Source organism: Echinops telfairi, unplaced genomic scaffold (assembly GCF_000313985.2).
Source record: "Echinops telfairi isolate 266 unplaced genomic scaffold, ASM31398v2 ScPeMD7_60;HRSCAF=208, whole genome shotgun sequence".
In the NCBI taxonomy this organism is placed as follows: Eukaryota; Metazoa; Chordata; class Mammalia; order Afrosoricida; family Tenrecidae; genus Echinops; species Echinops telfairi.
In genome coordinates this window covers 40,203,717-40,228,843 of record NW_022103958.1, presented here as the reverse complement: position 1 = coordinate 40,228,843, position 25,127 = coordinate 40,203,717, and the positions used below count along the sequence as shown (strand labels likewise).

Here is a 25,127-nt window from a genome sequence, read left to right as displayed (position 1 = left end):
ACTTTCTTGCACTGCTCCCCTTGTTCTTCTGCTGCACACCTTTAGTGTTTTGCCTCAGTGTGGTGGGGTCAGCTCGGGTGCAGTTCCCACAATGTGTCTCCATTGTTGTCCCCTGTAGGGCTATGGGTCAGCGAGGGATCTTGTATCTCATAGTGGAGCCGGCCATATGGTCCTCTCTGTGGATTGGCTGCTCTGAGCGGGGATATAGGCCTCCAGGTTTGGTGGGCCAGGATGTGCTCCACTCTCTCTTCCTCCCTCTTCATTTGCTCCCGCATGCTCTGATTAGACATGTCCCTCTCCCTGAGCTGTAGTTTCAGTGCTGACCTCTGAAGTGAATTCTTCTGGGGGGAGGGGAGGCTGTCCACGTAGTTGGGATTGGAGCCAAAATGGAATCTTTACAGTCTGCTTTCTCTCCTTGTGAATAATTTTTATATTTTTCCTAGCTCCACAAATGCATATATGCTGATATATAGACTGAAAGACCCAGCAAGAAATGCAAGTAGGTTAACACATTGTTCTTTGATTTTAATGTTTGTAATCTCATTTCTTATGCCAAGTTTTACAAGCCCATATAACCCACTTTTAAATGATAGGACAAATTAAGCCTTTTTAAAGACTTTTATGAAATAATTCCTGTTCAGTAGTAAAAAGATTTGGAAAGTAGTTGTTAAAATTCTTTTTTAATACACTGAGCAGTAAATAACGTTTACTCTGCGCTAAATAAACTCGATGGTTATTTTCAGTGAGATTGTATTAGATGCACTTTGGTACAGCGAGGCTGTGTCCAGACCTGTGGCAGTCGTAGCTCACCAGATGTGTGTCTAAGATGAGGCGAGTCAGTTTTTCTCAGTCCTGCTCTTCTCATCTATACGGTGGGAATAATAATAATAATGCTTTATAGGTTTCTGAGAAAAGATTAAATTAAATGACACTTTAAGCATTTAGCACAAAGTCTGGTATATTATAGTAATTCACAGTTAGTATTTAAAAGTACAAGCATTTTGGTATTATTATTTAAATGTTTGGATGAGGACCCTTTGTAAGTCAGAGGACCCTCTGACTTACCACTTTGAGTTAAATATCTCTGCCTATTTGCTTAGAAAGCAAATAAAGTTTTATGAATATAGCATCCTTTTCTTCTTACACTATAATTTTATTAAGAATCTAAGAAATTATTGTGTTTAGTTGTGTGGCTTTATTATCTATTATTTTTATTGCTTTAAACAATTATAGCCCCTCATTTTCCTTGCTAAACTCTCTGACTCAAGCAGGATTGCAAATAGATTTGGGAGGGATGTGAGCCTTGTGGATATACATATAAACACATAACCAGAGTGGCATTTTTATTCACATTCCTTTTGTGGTTTTTATCAAAGTAATAGAATCACTGTCTTTGATCTCATCGTTTGTTCTGCTTAAAATTTACCGTTGCGGTGAGTAAATGTATTTATGGCATTACATTGCTTTTGTGCATTGTAAGAAAATTGTATTCCCAAAGAGTGGTTTTTCCCAATTAACAGTTACCTGGAAGCTGAGCCAAGTACACTTGTATGTGTAGCACTCGGCCTTCCAGAGTGCTGGAACACAGGGCTTTATACCTCCACTCTCAGTTTAGTTTTGTGATAAAGCACCAGAGGGCGCTATATGATACAGAATATTTTATTTCAAAGAATTTATTTCTGTGACTTTCCATAGAGGTGTGATATTTGTGATATAAATCTTCCTCTTGCCTAATAAATATTGGCTTTATTAAATGCTCATGACTTTATACTGTCTCTGGGCATCCTCAAACTATGGCCCACCGAGGACATTTATCCGGCCTGCCAGGTGTTTTTGCCCCATTTTGTTTTTTTACTTCAAAATAAGATATGTGCAGTGTGCATAGGAATTTGTTCATAGTTTTGTTTTGTTTTTAACTATAGTCCAGCCCCCCAACGGGTCTGAGGGACAATGAACTGGCCCCGTTTAAAAAATTTGAGGAGCCCTGGTCTATAGTTTCACTTATATATGAAGTGGTGGTGACTAAGCAAACTAGTGAAAACTACATACATATGGGGGGGGGGTGAGATCAGTTTGTGTATGTGCCGTTTTTGCTGTCACTGGTTGTTTTAAAAGTTGTCTCAGAACGATCGTCACTTTTTCTTTGTTTAAATGAATCCTGATGTTCTGTAGAGTGGAGATGCAACCTGAAAAGACTGTGGTTTTCTTGGGGACTTGGCCAACTTCATGCTGAAGGCAGCTGAAAGGGTTCTTGAAAACACAGCCCATATTATAGTATAGTGGATAAAAACAAACATTGTAAAATTGCATCTCCTGCAGAAACTGCAGCAAGAGTATTATTGATTCTTTAAAAATTATTCCAGTCCAGGTAATGTGTACAGAAATTAGGTAACCTGACTAGTCACACAATGAAATGATGATGGCCGAATTGGAAGTCAGAAATTTTAATCTACATACTAGAAATATTCTGGATCCAAGAGCCATTTCAGATTAATACATAATTATAAAAATATGAGACCTGAGAAAAGCACTCCCTGCCTCTTGAGAGGATGATGTGGCTGCGCTACGTTTTGGTGAGAACTGCGATAGAAGTGTAGACGTGGGAGCACAGTGGAAGGGAATGAATAAAGGGAGCTCAGTGTCATCCACACTGTTGTCTTAGTTCTCTCATGCTGCTTTAACACATGCTACAAACGGATGGTTTTACCAAATCTTATTTTCTCCCAGTTTAGGGGTCTAGAAGTCGGAATTCAGGGTGTCAGCTCTAAGGGAAAGCTTTCTCGGTTGGTTTAGGAGAAAGGTCTTTGTCTCTTCTGAGCATCTGTTCCCACGCAGTCTTCATGTGGCTTTGGCATCTCTCTTCCCTCATCTCTGCTTCCTAGCTTGCTTATTTAAGTTTTCTACTTCAAAAGAGATGGACTCAGATAATCCTTACCTTATTAACATAATTTAGACAACCCATTCCCAAAGGCATAGAGTTGAGGATGTATAAAACATTCTGGGGGCAAACAAATCTCTCCATTATATTGTCTTACCCTGTTCTTATTAATAGAATTTTTAGAAGTGGATGAATACCCAGAACATATTAAAAATCTGGTGCAAAAAGAGAGAGAGTTGGAAGAACAAGAAAAGAGGCAACGCGAAATTGAGCGCAATACATGCAAGGTTAGATTCCATAATTTTACTCTTAATGAAGACGGGCTATTGAAGAATGCTTAAGTATAATTTTCATAACTAAACCTATTGGATTAATTCTGTGGGCAGTTATATTCTCATGATCATTAAGCAGCGTAGCAACAATGTTAACTACGGTAAGACTTTAGTTTATTCATGAAAACCAGGAACCTGTAATGATGTAGTTGGTGCTGGTGAGGGTTCAGTGAGGTGGGCATTCTCATATTCTCCTCCTAGAAGAACATTGTGGTAAAACCTTCCTGATAGAAATTGTATTTGTTAAAAGCCATAGATTTGTATTCTCTTATATGATTCATGTTATATAAATAATTACCTCATGAAATAATCACAGATAATATTATGATTTGGGCCCCAGGGATATTCATCACAATATTTTCCAAACTGGGAGGTAAAATGAAAAACAACCTTAATGTGCATCAGCAGTGGGGTGACTACATAAATCAAGATTATATTCATATAAAGAAACCGTTTTTAAAGTTAATACTTTTGCTGTTTTTATGGTCTGAAGCATATTCACTACCAGTTACTAATTAGAAAACAGCCATGAAAGACAATGAGTTTTTGCTGTCAAATGCATAATATTGTTGTTGTAAAAATGTATAATATTTTGGAGGGGGGTTGTATAATATTTTGATAATCAGAAAATAAAATTTTAGCTACTAAGGAATTAAAAGTTGACTCTTGACCTGCTGTTATTGATACTATTTTACATTTTCTAGATAAAACTATTCTGTTTGCATCCTGTGAAACAAGTAATGATGGAAAATAAATTGGAGGTTCATAAGGATAAGACCTTAAAAGAAGCAGTAGAAATGGCTTATAAGGTATGTTTAGTTGCACTGTTAGCATTTAGATATTGCTCTCTCAGATGAAAGTATTCAGACTCAACTAGTTGATAGTGATGAGATAAGCACTTACAGTAACTTTGATAGCTTTCTGACTTATCTATCGTTTAAAAGATAGAGTTTATGCCTCACCCTGGACACATACTCAATTGTGTTTGAGAATATTATACTTTGAAAGGCAGTAAAACTTTCTAGAACTAGAACTAGGAACAATTGTTTGTTCTTTCCATTCCGTTAGCAAATATTTATAGAGTGATTATTACATCAGGCATTAGAGATTAAAGAGTGAGCAAGACATAGTCACTAACTAACCTCATGGCACTTATTAGTCCATTTATAAAATGGACATAAAATATTTAAACACCAAAATTTGCAGTTATTGTTTAGGTGTTGTATAAAGTCACCCCGTAGAATGCTGGGATAACGTATTTTGAGACTTGAAACATGAAAAGACACTGTGCAAAAGCTGAGGAAGAGCCTCCCAGATAAAGAGGACAGGGTGTGAAGCTCTTGAGATGAGGAGTGGGTGCATGCTCAAAGGAGTGGAAAGGGGGAGCTTCATGTGCATGAGGGAGTCCATTTTTAAAGATCCCTCATGTATTTTAAGCTCTCTCATACATTGTTCTGCTTGCAGGTAGAGTGGCTTAAGAATCAATTGGAAGCTCTGTAGAAATAGAAGACATTTGCTTTTAGTTTGAAGACTATTGAAAAGTCATTAGTGGTTTGAAAGGCACATAGGAAGGGCAGTAATCCCTAACAGAATCTAAAAGTCATCTCTAGTACTTGACCCTTTTTTTGCACTTTTTATGTAAACATTAACATTTGACTGAAATTAAAAGTAATCACCTAGAGAAAAAAACTACACCTGCATTTATTTCATGTACAATTATATAGGGAAACAGTGAAGCGAATTAGAAATAACACACAAGATAGTTGACATTGTTCTTCCAATGTAGCCTAAAACAACCTGTACCAGAAGCATATTTTTTTTTCTTTTTTTTTTTTTTAATATATATATATATTTTTTTTTTTTAACATTTTATTAGGGGCTCATACAACTGTTATCCCAATCCATACACACATCAATTGTGTAAAGCGCATTTGTACATCGTTTCTCAAAACATTTTCTCTCCATTTAAACCCCCGACATTAGGTCCTCATTTTTCCCCTCCCTCCCCGCTCCCCCCTCCCGCATGAGCCCTTGATAGTTTATAAATTGGTATTTTGTCATATCTTGCCCTGTCCGACGTCTCCCTTCACCCACTTTTCGGTTGTCTGTCTCCCAGGGAGGAGGTCACACACAGTTCCATGTAATTGGTTCCCTCTTTCCTACCCACTCTCCCTTTACCCTCCCTGTTTTGCCACTCACACCACTGGTCCTATAGGGCTCATCCGTCCTGGATTCCCTGTATTTTCAGTTCCTATCTGTACCAGTGTACCTCCTCTGGTCTAGCCAGACTTGCTAGATCGAATTCGAGTCATAGTAGTGGGAGCGGGGAGGAAACCTTTAGGAACTAGAGGAAAGTTGTATTTCTCATCATTGTTACATCGCACCCTGACTGGCTCATCTCCTCCCCGAGACCCCTCTGCAAGGGGATCTCCAGTGGCCTACTAATGGGCTTTGGATCTCCACTCCGCACTCCCCCCATCATTCACTATGGTAAGATTTTTTGTTCTGATGATGCCTTACACCTGATCCCTTCGACACCTCGTGGCAGAAGCATATTTTTACTTAAAGAAATATTTTCTTCAGGTGAGTCAGAATTTCTGGACCTGAGCCAAGATATAGGCATTTGAAACACTAGGTTGAGAAATGCTTGTATTATATACTGGTCCTGCGTAGGACTTACCGATATTGAAAATTTACATTTAATTGTTTCTTTTCATTAAATGTCGCTGACCCTCATCAGACTATAAACACTGTTCTGGTCTTGCTCACCATTACACCTCTAGTACTTCGTGTCATGCCTGGTACACAGAAGAATCAAAATTGCCAGGGTATATGAATAAATGAACAAATTCTGGGTTTCTCTCATTATAGCCCCCCCCCCCCACCCCACCCCCCCAGCCGGTCCTTTAAACTTACTAGAGGCCTGCGAGCATCATCCTAACAATATAGTGAAACTAATTCAGTTAAAATGGAGAAAACATCTAAATAACAAAACTTCTGTACTCAGTGGAGTATATCAGTATAACAGTAAAGTTCATATCCCACGAATTTTTAATGCTAGAAGACAAAAGTGATCTTGGAACTAGAACGCCAAATTCCACAAATACAGAGTTTAAAAACAGAAAAGGGAAACAACCAGATGAGCCCCTTCTCTGCGAGGGGAAGAGGACAATCACTGGGGACATACGCAGGCTCCTGAGTTTTTCTGTACAATCATCATTGCAAACAGAGACTGCTGTGTTTCTCTAAGGAGTTCCATTTCCCACTTGAGATGTGTATCAGGTACTAATGCTATGGGCTCGGAGAAAGTTTATGATAGGAGCTCCTGCACCTTGTAGGTATAGGAAGTCACTATCAAAGGACACGGCCTCTCAAAAGTGGGGTAGCAATTGAGAGACACCAGAAAGTCTGACTTTGGTATTGACTCTAAAGTGACCATTGTACTTAGGAAGATAGTTACTAGGTATACAAGTGCACAGCAGGTCTAATCCATATTGGAGTAAGAAAACAAAAGATGTGTATTCTAGATGGTTGTTTTACCCTGATGTTGACACTGTAGTAGTTATAGAACAATAGCTTGTAATACATTGCTTTTCGAGTCCATTTAAAGCAGGGTTGAGGAACCTTTCTTCTGCCAAGGGTCATTTGGATATTTAGAACATCATTTGCAGGCCATACAAAATTATCAACAATGTATGTTAGCCTACTATATTTGCTCAAACACGTAATTAAGCTCACCTCTAATGTAATGGCTAGAACTGCTTCCCCTTGGTAAGGCATGTGAGGTTAGCTGGGATTGATGATTTATTGGACCTTACATGGCTATGGGTCAGACACTCTCCAGCCTCGATTTAAACTTTAGACTCGACAGAGGCTAAAAACAAATTTGGAATGTTAGCTTTTTGAAAGACTTTAATGACTTTGAAACATGTTAGAGCATCATTATATGATTTGGGGATAAAGAACTATGGTCATTTAAAAATAGCATGTAAGTCATGTCTTTGATGTCCATGACTTTGAGCTTTGATCAGACCTATAGATAGTTAGACAACAGACTAGACTTACTATGTTTTTTGCATTTTGCTGGGGAATTTCTTTTAGATGATGGATTTAGACGAGATCCTACCTGTGGATTGCTGTCGTCTTGTTAAGTATGATGAGTTTCATGATTATCTAGAAAGATCATATGAAGGAGAAGAAGATACGCCCATGGGACTTCTACTCGGTGGAGTCAAGTCAACATACATGTTTGATCTGCTATTGGAGACAAGAAAGCCTGATCAGGTTTTCCAGTCTTACAAACCTGGAGGTGAGGAATTTTATGATTTTTTAGTTGTGTTGAATATAAAACTTTCATAAGACAGTTTTTCATTAGTTTAAACTTGGAAAAATTAGGAATTAGTCGTCAACACGTTTGAAATTAGGTTTAAAAAAATGAAATTGTTTAGACTACTTGCAAAGAGTTCTACACTCAGCATTAAAAAAAAGGACAAAGTAACACAACTTTGGGATTAGTCTTCAAGTAGGAGTGCCTTGCTCCCTTTAATATCTGTTTCATGGGCTCTAATTATATATATTTATTTCGTTTTGCCTTTTTCTATATTTTAGAACTTTGGATGAATATATTTAATATGTGAGCCTTGTAGTAGTTTAATTTTTACAAGGAAAAAACAATTAAAAAATTATTTTAGTTCTTGTTGAGAATATGCACAGCAGTGCAACAGTTTGTATATACACCATGTAGTGACATTGGACATTTCATTCTGACCCTTCGGTGAGTTAGTCTTCCCTCGTTAACCTGAACTTACCGCACCCTGGTCTTTAAAGTGGCTCTTGTTACTTTGATGCCATAAGGTTGCTGTTGTTAGGTGCTGTCTAGTTGGTTTGACTACTAGCACCCAACCTACAACAGACTGACACACAGCCTGGTCCTGCATAATCTATGCCCATCGTTGCAGTCACTGTCGGTCAGGCCAGCTTGTTGAGACTCTTTCTCTTTTTTGGCTGTCTCTTTACTTTGTTAAGTATGCCATCGTTTTCCAGTGACTGCTCTCTCAATAACTTGTCCAAAGTACATGAGTGAAGTCTCACCGTCCTTGCTTCTAAGAAGGAGCCTTCTGGCTATATACATCTTCCAAGACAGATTTGTTTATTCTTTTGGCAGTCCATGTTACTTGGACAGCATCATAATTCAAATGCATGGACAATTTTTCAGTCTGTCTTATTCAGTGTCCAACTCTCACATGCATATGAGGAGACTGAACATCCCCTCGCAAAAGGGTCACAAGGAACGAACAAGACAGCCAGGGTGCAGCACATCACTGACCGAATACACAACATTCCTCTCCTCTTTAATGCTTACTCCTCTCCGCTGTCATGACCCCAGCGCCTCCTTACCAATCCAGTTAGACCGGAGCTTGTACACGGGTACAGATAAGAGCTCTTGGCACACGGAAACCAGGACAGATAAACCCCTCAGGAACAGAAATGTGAGGAGCAATACCGTGAGGGGAAGGGGAAGGTGGGGGAAGAAACGGGGAACCAACTATAATGATCGACGTATTTTACCACTCCCATCCCCAACCTGGGAGACGATGAACAGAAACATAGGTGAAAGGAGACAGTGGATGGTGTAAAATATGAAAATAATAATAATCTATAGTTTATCGGGGTCTACAAGGGTGGGAGGGTAAGAGAGGGAGAGGGTAAAAAGCAGCTGATACCAAGGGCTCATGCAGAAAGAAAATGTTTTGAAAATTATGATGGCAACATATGTACACATGTACTAGGTACAATTGATGTATGGATTGCTGTAAGGGCCCCCAATAAAACGATTTAGTCATTAAAAAAAGGAAAAGAACATACTGTGGCACATCTTACTTGTCAAAAGTAAACTCCTGGCATTTCAGCACTAATGAGGTCTTGTGCAGCAGACTTAATGCCGGCATTGTTTGCTCTCTTCACTGCTGTTCCATAAGCATTGGTTGTGGATCTGGCTTGGAGCCCATAAAGAGATTTTTACAAGAGCATAATGCTTGAGACACAGTTTTTGCTAGTTAAACTAAACTATTATTTATTTTTAAGAAATATTGAGGGTATATTTTTGGTTTACAGGTTCATCACACAGCAATCGTTTCATAACTCCAGGAAGTCTAGATTCCATGATAATTTGAATTTCTTTTCTGTATTTTTCCTGTGACCAGAATTCTTTTCTAGGCTCTTTGATCAAATTGTTCAGTAATAGTAGCTAGGTACCATCCATTTTTTTCTGGTCTCATGGCAAAGGAGGCAATTGTTCATGATCCAGTAAGCCAAAGATCTCCATATCCTCCCTTTATTCTTGGCTCTCCTTTGGTTGCTCCACGTTAAGCACCAAAAGCCAAACTTAACTGCCACTGAGTTGATGCCAACTGAGTTGATGCCAACTCCGAGTGACCCTATAGAACAAGGTAGAACTGCCCATGAGTTTCTAAGACTAGAACTGTTCACGGAAGTATAGAAATAAATAAGATTTTTGCCATTTACTAGAAATATTTAGGAATCTATTGCTCATGTGAAGGATTTCGTTTCATAACCCCCAATTGTGTTTTTTGCCTTCCAATGTGACAGAAGTGATGGTGAAAGTTCATGTTGTTGACCTAAAGACCGAATCGGTAGCAGTTCCTGTAACTGTTCGAGCTTACTTAAATCAGACAATTACAGAATTCAAACAACTTATTTCAAAGGTAAGTTTTAAAATTGGTCAGTAAATAATATTGAGTGCCTGCTCTTTGCCAAAGCTCTCGTGATAGTTATGAATACAGCCCAGGCTCTACTGCAAGGAACCAATCTTTATCGTTAGGAAAGACAGGTATGTGAAATAGAATAAAAAGGTCGACTTAAGTATAGAGGTAAGAAAGTGTGAAGCATACACATAACAACAGTATTTATTTGGCTCATTGTAAAATGCTTGTGGAACTGGGAATGTAAATTTGGTTATTTCACAGAGGACTTTAAACAGAAAGCACAAAAAGTTTGTGTCCTATGTAGTACAAGCACTGGGAAGTAGATTTGTTCTTTTTCTTTTTTAAGTAAATCAGTAGTAGTGTGATTGGATCCCTGCTATAGAATGGCCAGTTCAACAACACTAGAATGGAGGAGTCAGGAATATAGATGAGCAGGCTACTGAAATAATCCAGATAAATTATTAATATTGTATTTGATTGTAAATGAGTGAAAGAATAGATTGTGAGGGCCATTAAATAAGTAAATCTACAGGACTTGATGAAAATATTCAGATTTACTTGGGCAAAAGGACTAGTCCATTACAGAGAAATTATATATTGCCCTTTCCAGGATTCTGTACTCTGTAACCTTGTAGAAGCCACAAATGCACTAACGTACAGGAGCATAGGCAGAATTCTACAGCATCTCTGAACCTTAAGTTAAGAAGTATTGGTTATCATCAAGCAGCTTGCTCAATAATTGCAAGCCATAAAGCTTAGTCCAATTTCTAGTCTCATTCATCTAATATAGTCTAGTCTCTTACCTGACTTATTTGGGGCTTTTAACCTTCTTTACAAGGTTGTTGTGAATTTTAATAAAAGGGAATAAATGCCCTCAGGGTAAGAAACAATGTAAGCACTATAAAAGTTTACAGTGGTGGTAGTAGTAATAATAATTTTATTTAATGATGCCAGCGTTTAAAAAATTACTTCTAACATTTTTGCCAAAACAATAATAGCTAAGAAATTGATCATGTTGTTGCCATATTTTATGAATAAGTTGTTCGTAAATAAATATAAACAGACAAACCAAACTCACTGCCATGTGTCCATTCTAATTCATAGCGACCCTATAGGTCAGGGTAGAATTGCCCCCTGTGGGTGTCTGAGACTGTAACTCTTCACAGGAGTTGAAAGCCTAGTCTTTGTCCTGCAGTGCCACTGATGGCTTCCAACTGCTGGCTCTGCGGTTAGTGCCCAATATGTAACCACTTTGTAAAAATGCAAATGCAAAATCTATAAATGAGATCATGTAAAATCAAGGTAAAAAATTTTAGGTTTAATCTATTGTGTGAGAAGAAAGATGAAATATAAAAGAAACATCTAATAGTCTCTTCCAAAAGGAACGAATAATTTGGTTGGAGAAAGGATAGCTAAAGAAAATAATCTCTCTCCCCTCATTGCCATGGATTCAGTGCTGACTCATACTGACCCCAGTGGGTCTCCTAGACTGGAACTCTTTCAGGGAGTAGACAGCGCAGCCTTTCTCCCACGGAGCTACTGCTGACCATGCGGAGCGCAACCCAGCACGTAACCACCACACAACGCCAGGGCTCCTACAGAAAATAATAGATGCCAAAAATACTGTGTCAACAAATAGATTTTAAGGTATCAGTAGACTGAGTATTAAGTATTGAGAATTGACATTAGTAAACAAATCATGTTAAAATGTAAAATATTTATATGCTCATTTCATGTGTTCAAAAATCAGATGTAGCATTTAAAAATAACTTTAAATTTTACTTGCTAGTTTAATACTCTCCTTTTAAATGGAAGAAAATGGACATCGGAACAGTATTAACCTTACTCACAGAATGCTGAAGACACATCAGGAGCCAAGAAGTTAGCCTGATAGTTTTTTCAGTTCATTTTGGGATCATATCACCATGTAGGCCTTAAAATTATCTCAGAAGTGACATTTCCAAGCGAGATGTTCTCCTAATTTGCATCATAATTAATAGGTGGAACTTAGCATTTTTACTTGGGTTCTGTTCATGATTTCTCTGCTATTTACCAACAGTATCTTGTAGTCTCCTAGATTCGAGCCAAACAGATATGCTTGCCAGAATTCTTTATTGTCAAATTGCTTTTGTTGTTAGGCTATCCATTTACCTGCTGAAACCATGAGAATCGTGCTGGAACGCTGCTACAATGATTTGCGTCTTCTCAGTGTGCCCAGTAAAACTCTGAAAGCTGAAGGCTTTTTTAGAAGTAACAAGGTGTGTTCTTTAAATTTTTAATTACTGTTTGCTCTGCTGGTGGTGGTAAATGAAATTCCATTCAGACCGGGGTTTTGAACCAGTTCACTTGGGTTCAACCCCCAGCTGAGACATAACCTTTCCAAGGAAAACCAAACTCACTGCCATGGATTGGATTATGGCTCATCTACGGAAGATGCATTGAATTAGAATCTACATTTTAACAAAATCCTCAGCTGACTCTTAGAGACCACCAGGTGAGTCTTATGTATACATATAAACATCTGAGGACTTTGGTAGACTGTAGGTTCTGACTCCCTATAGCTGCAGGAGAAATGCAAACTCTCCGCCAGGGTGTTGAAGTGGGCTGAGCTGGTGCAGAGCCCTGGCTCAGATTTAGAAGCCTGGCCTTCAGAGCCAGATGACCTCAAGTAATGTGCATACTTGAGTAAACCAGAAAGGTGGTGTTATACGAATAGCTGTGTATAAATTTAAATGTTTCCCAAACTCTCAACATTGTAGCCAGTTCACGTCAGGTTTCTTTCTGCCCTCTAAGTCAGTCTTGCTGGTTCCCTTCTTTTCTTTTGATCATGCACTACCAGTCAACTGGAGTGTTCTTCCCCCTTCTGCCTACAATATTTTTCAAGCTCTAGATTAGTCCTGCCACTCCCACAGTGTCCGCTGAATTTTGTTCATATTTGAGCTTTTCTCAGAAGTCAGAACTTGATGGGGACAGTCAGAGGCATGCCTAGTCTAGAGAAAATATAGTGGATTCACCAACAGCATTCCCTTTGCTTACTTATTTACCTCTCTGGTGAAGAAGAAACCGTTCACCTTGATCTTTTTGTTTCATCTCTTCATATCATATATTCTACCATCAATACTTTTTCATTCTGTTTGTTCTTAATGTTGTTGATTCGCCTAGATAAGTTACATCAAATTTGGCACTTTTGATTTATCACCTGTCTTAGGCAGGGTTCTCTAGAGAAACAAAACCAAGACACTTAAAATTTTACGTATATATAAGAGGATAGGTTTATATAGCGAGAAGGAATATATCAGCTAACTAGTCCACACAGCAGTACAGAGGGTTCAGTTCAACTCACTTCCATGGAGCAGTTAATATACTACTGAAAGTCCTTCAATTCACGTGGACTGCCGGGTCTAAGATCAAGGAAGCAGACAGTGGAGTCCTTCCTCAGGCTTGCTCCCACAGGCAGCAAGCAGCAGGGTGGGTCACCAACAGTCCAAGCAGGCCCAGATGGGAGCAATGCATGATGACAGGATCCACTCAAGCCATATGCGTATCGGCAGCATGGCAGAGCCGCTCTCAGAGGAGCCTCGAGCTCTAGCCACATGATCCACTGAGTGGCCTGGCCCACAGGGAGTGTAGCTCACAAGTTGAGGCAGACAACTAGCTAAAGCAGCAGCACCCTCCAGCACACTCTGATCGCCAGAGAGCAAGAGAGAAGGGGGCAGGCCTTGTAGAGCCATTTACCTCTTTGCCCTCCAATCAAACTGCGACCTGATTAATGCCACATGTTCATATTGGCCAGGTTGGCACAATAAACTTATCACACCAGCTTTTCTACTCTTAATTTCATTCTTCGTCTATTTTTAAAACATTAATATTTCTTAGTATTGTTCTTTTAATGCTAATATGTATATTTTGTTCTAATGCTTTTGTGTGTGGGTGAGAGAATGTGTGTGGTGTGAAAATAACACTAAAATAGAATTTTGTTTTAGTGTGGGTAGAGTGTGATGGGCATCTGACTACATTTTTTTCACAAATGGTAATCTGTAGTCCAGTTTAAAACATTGATTAAATGAGTACGGAACTATATTTTTTAATGCTGAACCCAACATGCTATTGATGTTGCCAAATTTATGTATATTTGCACTTAATTTTTAAAACTTTTAATGATGGAAATTAAAAAATAGATTAAAAAGTAGTGAGAATTGAGCCCCCACATTTCCAAAATTATCACTCAGCTTCTACAGTTGTCACCTATTTTATCTACAAGGGGGTTTCAGAAACTTTGTGGAAAAACGGAATTAAGAATAAATGAACATTTCCATGGAGTTTTTAAAGTACCCTCATATGTTTATCACCCACTTCCTCCAGGATCCCTGCTGACACAGTGGTTAATAGTGCTTGGCTGCTAACCAAAAGATCAGTAGTTCAAACCCACCAGTTTCGGGGGTTTTTTTTTAAGCACCATTTCATGATGAATTTCAATGATTTAATATTTAGTTTCCAAAGTATGCATGCTTTGTTTTAAGAATTTTTTAAGTTTACCCTCTATTAATCCAGATTTTACCACTTACTTTAGTTGATGTTGATTGTTCTTATGATGAATATGTAAAAGATCACTAAAATTAATGATCCAACTCTGACTTACTGTTTAGGTATTTGTTGAAAGTTCCGAGACTTTGGACTACCAGATGGCCTTTACAGACTCTCATTTATGGAAACTCTTGGATCGGCATGCCAATACAATCCGATTATTTGTTTTGTTACCTGAACAATCCCCAGGATCTTACTCCAAAAGGACAGCCTACCAGAAAGCTGCGGGTGATTCTGGCAACGCAGATGACGAGAGTGAACGAGTGAAAGGACCTGTGGGCAGCCTAAAGTCTGTGGAGGCCATTTTAGAAGAAAGCACTGAAAAACTCAAAAGCTTGTCGTTGCAGCAGCAACAGGACGGAGATACTGGGGACAGCAGCAAGAGCACCGAGACAAGTGACTTTGAAAACATCGAGTCGCCTCTCAACGAGAGAGACTCGTCGGCATCAGTGGACCATAGAGAACTTGAGCAGCATATTCAGACTTCTGATCCAGAAAATTTCCAGTCTGAAGAGCGCTCAGACTCAGATGTGAATAATGACAGGAGTACAAGTTCGGTGGACAGTGATATTCTTAGCTCCAGTCACAGCAGTGATACTCTGTGCAATGCAGACAATGCGCAGATGCCATTGCCTAATGGACTTGACTCGCATAGTATCACAAGTAGTAGAAGAACTAAAGCAAATGAAGGGAAAAAAGAGACATGGGATACAGCAGAAGAAGACTCTGGAACAGATAGTGAATATGATGAGAGCGGCAAGAGTAGGGGAGAAACACAGTACATGTATTTCAAAGCAGAGCCCTATGCTACAGATGAAGGTTCTGGGGAAGGACATAAATGTATGTACTTAGAGGGAAAAGGCACTTTTGAAATAACTTTGATTTTTCTCTTAGTTCATTTAAATTTTTAGTTACAGAAAGAATCAGCTAAGTATTATGTGCTTAGTTCTAAAACCTTTCATTGCTGCCTGGGTTATAAGATTCTCTGTTCCTTTTGTGTTCATGTTTGGTGTGTAGTGCACCATGTTGCTAGATTTAAATTTTCACACAGGAGATCTATATGACAGTAGTTATACCAGAAATATGGAGAGAGAGCAATCTTTTTAAAAGTTGATAATACTAGGGAAAAATACGATAAAGTACTAAACTTAAAAATTAGGGATAGCTTATTTAAAAAACAAAACTATATACTAATTTAAGAACCTCAGCCCTTCTGCCAGTTTGCTGTTTAGTGCCCAGAAACATTTTTTGCTTGTATATCTCCTCTCTTCTCTCCAACCCCCCAAACATATAGCAGCTCTTTCTACAATCTGAAGAAAGTCCGTCCCTTGCTGAGGAACTCGGGGAAAGAAAAGGCGTTTTTGTTGTTGTTTCTTTCCAATTTGACATTTCGAAGTGCAATGCAAACAATAAACTAGAAATTTCAAGTTGCATAGTCTCAGAAAGATGGAAGAGACCTTAAAGTAAGCCCATGTAATTTTGAGCTTACTAGACAATGAAAACAGAATAGCAATATTGTGTGAGACTTAAAATTATAGAAGACTTTTTATCATCTCAGACTGAAACTAGCCAAACAAATTAGGCCACTCAAATTCAAGATAGAAAATTCTCCTCAAGTTTTAGTGGGAAATAGTTTTCAAAACATATTTATAGTTTAGTGTTCTCACTGGAAGCTTCTCTGAAGTGAACATAGCAAATATCACTGTCACTTAACAGAGAAGAAACTGGAGCTCGTAGAGGATGAGTGACTCGCCCCACCATCCCTAGACAGCCAGTGAGTAGTGGGACTGCTGCTCGAATTTCAGGCCACTAGTTGAATGCACTTGCTTCCGTTCCCTCTAGCCCCATTCTTCGGTCTATCCATCCAAACAGCCTTTCTTGAGTCCACACTAGATGTCAGCCCGTGTGTAGCTATTGAGAAGTAGAGGTGGTTAGGGATAAAGCTCAAGGAGAGGAGGCACACAAGTGCAATGGTGCTCAGGATCTGAAAACTCTGTCTTTAAAAAAAAAATAGTAGGAATTATGAAATCGGTATAAAGAAGCATAAATTTGTGTTTTTAATATACTAAATCTGAATAGGTCTAAGCATGGGAATCACATAACATCTATGCAAAACTCATAGAAATTCAAGTGAGAAAGTACAGGTTGGCTGTCCAAAATAAAAACAGAAATCCTATCATAACAATGCTTTAAGTATATCAAACTTTTACTTTGAAAGTCTTGTTAACGTACATTATTGTCTCATTTAGTTTTCTTAAATGAACAATCAAACCTGCAGCCGCCGAGCCGATTCTGACACATAGTTCCCTGTGTGGCAGGGTAGAGCTGCCCCATGGGGTTTCGAAGGCTATAAAGCTTTCTAGGAGCAGACTGCCACTCGTTTCTCCCAGCAGAATTTGATATTTCCAAATCACCAACTTTTCCTGCAGCAGACAAGCGCGTTAACAGCTGCACCCCCAGGGCTCTTGTTAACAGTTGTGTGGGTCGCTGCTGTTAGGCACAGGCGAAGGACTTTCCTCAGGACCCTGTGGGAAGCTCCAGGGTCCTGTCGGCCTGGTCTGCACCTCGGCTCGCCAGCCCTTAGCTGCTGTCGCTCCTGCTCTTCCTCTCCTTGCTTGCTGAGGGCTCACTCCACGGTAGAGGACGGGCAGCCGATGCCGGCTCTGCTTTCCTATACTTCTCAGCCCTCCCAGGCCCAGAAATTAAACGCAGCCCCTCAAGAAAAGGTTGGAAAATGCTGTGAGTGTCCTTTAGAGTTCTGTGCTAAAACTTTGGCTGGATAATAGTCTCAACCTTCAGTGGAGATAAGAAAAATACAGACAGGAAAGGATCATCTCTCATCTAGAAGAGTTTGTGGAGTCTTTAAAAAGGACATTGCTGTTCAGTTTCGCCTTTTTGGAAATGCATACTGGGTTAATTTCCTAACATTCATTGAGATTGCGAACATTGAAGAGAAGCCGTTTGCTATGATTTGTTTAGACATCTGAAGACTTGTTTGAAAAGAATAAGTAAAACCCCTGAAAAATGCTTTTCACGTTAGAAAACTGGTTTAGAGAGAGAGGACTAGGATGGGTTGCGCTAACACTGGCACGGCACAGCTGCTTGGGGAGTTGAAAGTAGGCTCCTGGGACACCGTGCAGGATGGGTAATAAAATAATATCAGACAGGGTGATGACACGGTTAAGGTGCAATGAGTAAGCAATTTGACACATGAAATGACAGTGTGTGTAAACCAAACCCAAATTCACTGTCACTGAGTTGGTTCTGACTCACCACTACTGTATTGGACAGAGTTGACCTGCCCCTATGAGTTTCCAAGGATGTAACTTCTTTTTTTTTTTTTTTTTTAAGTTTTATTGATATATATAGTTCACATATACAAGCCAATGGCTTAAACATGTTTTTTAAAGTTGTACAATTATTACCACGATCAATTTTAGAACAGTTTCTTCATTCTTACACTCATTAGTATTAGCTCCCCATTTCCCCCCAACCTCCTCTGCCATAGGATGTAACTCTTTATGGAAGTAGCAAGCCCCGTCTCTCCCTTGGGGTAGGTGGTGGTTTCGATGTGTAAACACTACGCCAACCAGGACTCGTGAGCTATCAACAGTACAGATAATTCACTTAGATACAGTACCGATAATCTGCTGTCATGGAGGAATGGTTTCAGAGGGTCAGTGTAGACATTTCTTTGAAAATGCTATCATGTTTCCTGAAGACACGTGGCCATGGCGATGAGTCGACCAGGTACAGTAATGAAATAAAAGGTAATGTATTTGCCTGGGAACACCTCAGTACAATTTGAGTTCCTACCTCATTCACATGCATAAAAGAAAAGAAGAAAGCACACTTTCACTGCCCTCGATAAAAGCGTCAAGTTGCTCTTTGCTGAATAGCATAGGTAGACGCATACTTTGTCACTCACTGGTGTATTAAAACTTGGGGACACGGCCTGAGGCTTACAAAAGACACTTCAAGTTTTAAAATTCGCCACAAAGGGCAGATAGTAAACAGATCCCATCACCCTGTTTGCATTTTTTTCCTATTCATTCTTGCCATTTTCTACAATAAGCCTGTGTTTTATAACCAGGGAGATAACTAGTGAACATTAAATTATTAGATGCGCCTGGTGGTGCAGTGGGTGAGTTGGCCTGCAGTCAAAAACCACCAACCGCTCCCTGGCAGAAAGACAGAGTTTTCTGTTTCCAGAGAGGTTTCCAGTCTCAGAAAGCCCACGGGGCGGTTCTCCTCTATCATGTAAGTGATGTCTGACTCTGAGCCAGAAAATAGGAACATTCCAGAAGAATCTTCAGATGTGTTTTATAAAATCAGGGACAAAGTCTAAAACATTTTTTGAAAACAAAGTTCATCAAAGGTAATCCTATTACATTGCCAAGAATGCTCTCCTGTAAGCCTTGAAGAGGGTGGGGTCGGGGGCATTTTGGATCCTTCAGGAAATAACTTCTTTTATGATCTAACTGCATGACAAAACACATCTCAGTCTGCTGGTCTTGAAGCTTTTCATTGAAATTTCAAACTCGGTTCATTACCAAATTTGAGGCAATTCTGAGCACCTGGCACTGAGATCATCCATGTGGTCCCTCAGTGGCTCCACGCTGTCGCGCTGAGGGGTAGGTCTGGGTGTCATCGGTTTCCTAATGAAGGAACGGAGACAGGGTGGCACGCTCCTCCCTCCTCGCCCAGCCTTAGCTAGTGAGGGAGGCCATCGAGGAAGCCTGTGGATTCCAGCCAGAGAAGGTATCGTTACTGTTGGGTAATATTCTCCTTTGAAGGAATTCTACGAAGTTTTGCAAATGCGATCTTGAATCCAGGAGAGGGAAGGCACTTAAATATTTCTGTAGATTTAAAGGTGTCAGATTATACCTGTTATATATATTAAGTCTTATGATCATTCAGTGTGTCAGCTACAAGTCGAATGTATGGTATATGATCTGTTTTATTTGTGCTTTAAATGGGCTCTTAAACTGCTCGCTCTGGTTTTTGTTTTTCTTTGCTTAGGGTTAATGGTGCAGGTGGATAAAAGAATTACTCTGGCTGCTTTCAAACACCAGTTGGAGCCCTTTGTGGGAGTGCTGTCCTCTCACTTCAAGGTCTTCCGAGTCTATGCCAGCAATCAGGAGTTTGAGAGCGTCCGGCTGAATGAGACACTTTCATCCTTCTCAGATGACAATAAGGTTGATTAAGATCGTCTTTGAATGATTGTAAACTTTCAAGTGATAGATTTGAGAACAGCTTGCACTATGTTCTAGTAAGGTGAAACGGATACCCTGAAAGGAACCCTTTTCTCGGGTTGTGTGTTTTGCTTGATTCCTCTGAGAAACAAACTACTGTTGCCTGTGTGTCTGACTGTTCCAGGTACTAGTGGTGAGAGACCTGCTTGCTGTCAGAGAGCTAGAGATTTTGAAAAACAAAGCTGTAAACACAGGGTGAGAGTGGACTGTGTCTTCCTTCTGTTGGGGTAGCACGTCTAAGCCGAGAACTATTTTAATTTGCAGATTACCATTAGACTGGGGAGAGCACTGAAGAAAGGAGAATACAGAGTTAAGGTGTACCAGCTCTTGGTCAATGAGCAAGAGGTGAGTAGCACAATGTAAGCTTTCATTTTGTCGTGAAGAGATTTTGTTAGCAGTCGTTTCTTTTGACTTCCCGTCGCACTGTTCAGCAGAGTTTCCAAGCTAACATTGTAGCTTTGCGGGCCCTATGATTTCTGTGGCAGCAGTTCAGCCGCTTGAAGCACAGACGTATGCATGGATGGTCCAGAAACTCACTCGCTCACTCACTGCCATCCAGTTGATTCTGACTCATAGTGCCCCTATAGGACAGAGTAGGAGTGCCCCTGCCCCTGGGGGTTTCTGCGACTAACTATTGACAGGTAGGAAGCCTCACCTTTCCCCTGAGGGGCACTTGGAGGGTTCCAGCTGCTGCCCTTGCAGTTAGCAGGCCAGCTTGTACCCACAACAAAACAAGAGCTCCTTTTAAGTGGAGAGAACATGTTTTGAGAATGATGTACAAATGCGCTTTACACAATTGATGTGTGTATGGATTGTGATAACAGTTGTATGAGCCCCTAATAAAATGTTAAAAAAAAAAAAAAAGAACTAGAGGGAAAAGAAAAAAAAAACCAGAGCTCCCTCTGTAAATTAAAAGGTGGCTCTTGTCCAGTCAAGTTTGATTTCCTAGAACGGGCAGTGGACTGAAATCTGCCTGGGGGCCACTGTTTGTCACTTCCCAGCACCACAGTGCTGCTACAAAGGCTGGGGTGCACAGAGGGTCCATCCTTTTCAGAGGGGCTGTGTGTGTGTGGCAGACAGACCAGTGTCTGGAGAAGGACGGCGTGCTTGGCAGAGTGGAGGCGCGTGAAAAAGAGGAAGGCCTCGACAAGGGGGTTGGCACAGTGGACTCCACACAGTAACAATTGGAGGATGGCTCCGGACGGGGCAATGTTTTGTCCTTTTGGACATAGGGTCACTGTGAAAAAATGGCACGGAGAAGGCTGTGTTCCACCTCCTCCAGCTTCCCTGTCGCCACCAGGCAGGAGTCAGACATGCCTCCACACTTCCTCCTCACCTATTCTGACACCAGTTGTTTCTCCCAAGCCCCTCTCCATCTCTGCAATGGCCACACAGAACATGCAAGATTCGGGAGGCTGATTAGAGAGATTAACAGGTTAGTTACCAAAAGTCAAGATGAGTAAACAGTAAGGATACAGCCATTGGTCCATAGCAGCGCCGCCTCAGCCAGCAGACAGTCTCTCTCTGTTCCTCAGTCTCTTAACCACGTGCTCCCTTGGCCTCTGCCTCGGTGGACCGGGAAGCCCCTTTCACTTAGCCTCACAGTCCCATAATCTTGACATTGCTCCTTTGTTCTGTCTCTTGGTTTCTTTGCCTCAGCCTCTACTCTCGACCTCTGCCACTTCAGACAGAGATCTCAAACATGCTCTTGTGATGGACCTGTGTCAGAGATGGCTCTTTCACACACAGGAATGCCTTTGAGTTGTGGCGCGTGTCTTTCACTGACCATCCCCCTAAAGAAACAAAGGGTCTACCTTGGTTCAGACCCTCTACTAATGTCGGCATTGAATCCCACCTGTATGTTGACTAGCATTGCAGAGAGTGCCTTTCCAGTAGTCACAGGCCGTGTCCAGATCTCCGAGAACTCGCATAAGGAATGATGGCGGGAAGGACTGTATTAACTGACTACATCTCAGCTGCAATGAGTCAGAACCAACTCCGTAACACCTAACTACCTAACAGCAGCAGTTGTGCATGCCTTGTCAGAATGAGTGGTTGCATACTCATACTGGTCAGGTTATAACTACGGACCTGTAGAGTCTATCGGTCATTTCTGCGTTTCCTTTCATTCACTGTGTGCTAGACATTGCTCTTGCATGCTTGTTGTTGCTGTTGTCAGATGCTGTCCACGTCTGTTCCAGCTCATTCCAGCCTGTGCACACCAGATCAAACGTACAAATGTTCCTTGACAAGTGTGACACAAGGAATACCGTTTTCATAAAACGCCGTCGGACAAAATGGGGGTGGGGGTGATCCATCATATCTCTTAAGTGTAACTTAATGCAATCACTTTGATTTAACATGTTTCTTCTAAGTGTGCTGTGTCTGAACACTGCTTCTTTTGAGACAGTGTCTTAGGAAAATACATATGCATTTCTCTGTTTCTCCATAAAAGTGGTTCTTTTTACTTTCAAAATTGTCATCATTCTGTTCAAAGGAAATAAAGAATGCTATCCCTAATCTTCACAATGCCTAGTAAAGCTACTGTCCGAATTTATAGATGAGAAAACTGAGGCACCAAGTAAGTAAACTTGCCCAAGATTGCACAGCTAGTAAGGCATGAAGCCGGGATGTGAACCTGGGAATCAAGATCCTGAAACTCAGGCACTTCATTATGACATTGCAGTTTCTTGTTTTACGATATATTCAGTACTAACTGTCTATGTTTATATTTTAGCCATGCAAATTTCTGCTAGATGCTGTGTTTGCTAAAGGAATGACCGTCCGGCATTCAAAAGAGGAATTAATTCCTCAACTCAGGGAGCAATGTGGTTTGGAGCTCAGTATCGACAGGTAAGATAAAAATCAGAGCATCCTGGGTGACTGACTTGAAGGGAATTTGTGTAGTTAAAGAACGTAGACCAGCATGCATGTCTGAAACTAGAAGGATTGCAAGTCTTAAACACCGGCTTTAGACTTCTACTTGCCATTGTTCTGGGAGATACTACATTTGAAATATTGGATGCATTAGGTACGTTTCCCCCGAGTCTATTTAAATGAATAACCATTTATCTGACTTTAGTATTTGAACATAGTTCATTTTTCCTTGGCATTGTCAGTGCCAGTTTTTTAAGTTGTTAAGAATCTCTGAACAGTTTGAAATAATCATGTTTGTAGGTTTCGTCTAAGGAAGAAAACATGGAAGAATCCTGGCACTGTCTTTTTGGATTATCATGTTTATGAAGAGGATATCAATATTTCCAGCAACTGGGAGGTCTTCCTTGAAGTCCTTGATGGTATTGTCGATATTTTAAGGGGGAAATACCAGTTTAGAATCTTCTTGAAACCCTGTACTTTTCCTTTTAGAATCAAATAATGAGTTACCAGGAATTGAATACTTAAAATATTTGTATTTCATTAAGCATAGAGAAATCATTGTTATAGATTGGTATGATTTCTACCCTTGGGCCCTCCCTGAGATTGTCTTTCCTTTTTTCTTAACCAACTGGCACCAGTTATTTTTGAGCGTACCTCTAGTGTCCTCCGGGTTTCTCTTTCTCTAGTTTCTGGTCTCCTTTTGAATATTTCTTCTTTTCTCTAATTTTGAAAACTGTAATTTCTCCTTAGAACTTATAAGTTCAAAGTTAGATTTTTAGTATTTCTTACAGGAAATTCTGCTAATAATTTCTTAGCCATGCTTATTATTTTGTCAACTTGTTTTATGACTTATTTTCTTTCCCCCCACCCTCCCCTAGCTGTGGTATTGATAATTTGTCAAGAGATTTTGAGAATGTTGACATAGCAGAGCATTTTTTTATTTGTCATACTTCCCAGGTTTAAGGATCATGGGTAGTATGTTGTAAATGTCCTTTTTTTTTAGAGGAAGCTGGTGTTGCAGGGGCGGGGTTGTTTTTGAGAAATAACATCAGGGTCAATAACTAGTTCTGTAATGCTTACACCTCCCCAAGGCCACTTCAGGTCGGATTCAGTTTACATTTAAATGGTTGAAGACCTGACTGGAGAGGCCAGGGGCTGCAAGAACAGTGTCAACCATTGTGTAGGGAAGCGTTCCCCTGCTGATTCCTTCACCAAGTAGCTGAGACCCTTAGACAAGATCACTGGGTCCAAGCAGGCCTGGAAGGAGCTCACCAAGGACATCAGAGTGGTGAGGAAGGATTAAATAGAGACTAGTATATATAAGCCAGGAAACATTACTTGATCATGGATGCCTGTGTCAGTCTCATTTTAGTGTATATTTTTGCAGCAAAATAGTCGAGTGAGGCTTGTAATTAAAGGTAAGAAATATTTATTGACCTGTGATTTACCAGACTTGTGCTATGAAAATGAGTGGCAGTGAATGCCCTCCTGACACACGTAGTCTAGTGGGAGAAACTCGTAAGTCTGAACAGTCATCCATAGGCATCTGAGGAACCAAATCACTGCACCAGAGAGCATCAGCACACCAGAGGGAAAGGGGACAGTCGAGCTGTGTTTGAAGAACCAGTATAGGGAATAAATGAAAAGAGAAGAGTTCATGTGTTCAGGGGGTTCCCATGAGTCAAAATCAATTGGAAAACTGGTTTGATGACAGCTTGAGTGGGAAAAGAGAATAAAGTGAAGTTGATCGGATTGTAATTTTAGATTGTGAGTTGGGAGCCAGCAGAGAAGCAGAGATTGGAGATCCAAAGAAGAGAGTAATTGGTAGAGCAATGTCAAGTATGACTCGGGAGGAATGGAATTGGGACTAGTGGTTGCAGGATAGCCTGCTGAAACTGGATGGGAAAAAAGTAAATGATTCATTCTCAACACTTCATTGGATGCTTCGTTTCCTTTTTGCCTACCTTTTAAATTTGCGGCAAGGCCTTCAGCCACAGTTCATCTTTATTTAAACTTCAGCGGATCCACGCTGGAGAAAAGCCCTATTAATGCAATGAATGTGGCAGAGCCTTCAGCCAGAGCTCCCTTCTTATAGAACACCAAAGACTTCACACCAAGGAAAAGCCCTATAGATGCAATGAACGTGGGAAATCCTTAAGTCACAGCTCATCACTCAGCCAGCATGAAAAAACACAGGGGGAAAGCCTCATGAATGTCAGGATTGTGGAAAGCCCTTCAGACAGAGCACCCACCTCACTCAACACCAGAGGGTTCACACAGGAGAGAAGCGGTAGGAGTGCAGACACTGGGGGAGAGCCTTCACACACAGCTCCTCCCTTACCCAACACCAGAGAATTCATACTGGGAAGCCCCACCCTGCTAGTGGTGGATTATGGGGAAGTCTTACACCATAGTTCTTGTTCTCTTGAATTTCTCCCAATCACACTGATGAGAAACAACCCAGACATTAATACTA

General features: G+C 40.3%; 1 protein-coding gene across 2 annotated transcripts in view; it reads left to right on the top strand.

Annotated features, from left to right (window-relative positions):
- Window positions 1–25,127, top strand: part of USP47 (ubiquitin specific peptidase 47) — a 95,309-nt gene that overhangs the window by 59,346 nt on the left and 10,836 nt on the right. For both annotated transcript variants that reach the window (XM_013006971.3, XM_045290929.1), the window contains exons 14-24: window positions 444–499; window positions 3,053–3,165; window positions 3,915–4,019; window positions 7,312–7,519; window positions 9,820–9,935; window positions 12,074–12,193; window positions 14,582–15,359; window positions 19,542–19,717; window positions 20,039–20,119; window positions 22,512–22,627; window positions 22,952–23,070. In XM_013006971.3, the coding sequence (XP_012862425.1) occupies window positions 444–499; window positions 3,053–3,165; window positions 3,915–4,019; window positions 7,312–7,519; window positions 9,820–9,935; window positions 12,074–12,193; window positions 14,582–15,359; window positions 19,542–19,717; window positions 20,039–20,119; window positions 22,512–22,627; window positions 22,952–23,070 (1,988 nt within the window). The remainder of the gene's footprint in view (window positions 1–443; window positions 500–3,052; window positions 3,166–3,914; window positions 4,020–7,311; window positions 7,520–9,819; window positions 9,936–12,073; window positions 12,194–14,581; window positions 15,360–19,541; window positions 19,718–20,038; window positions 20,120–22,511; window positions 22,628–22,951; window positions 23,071–25,127) is intronic.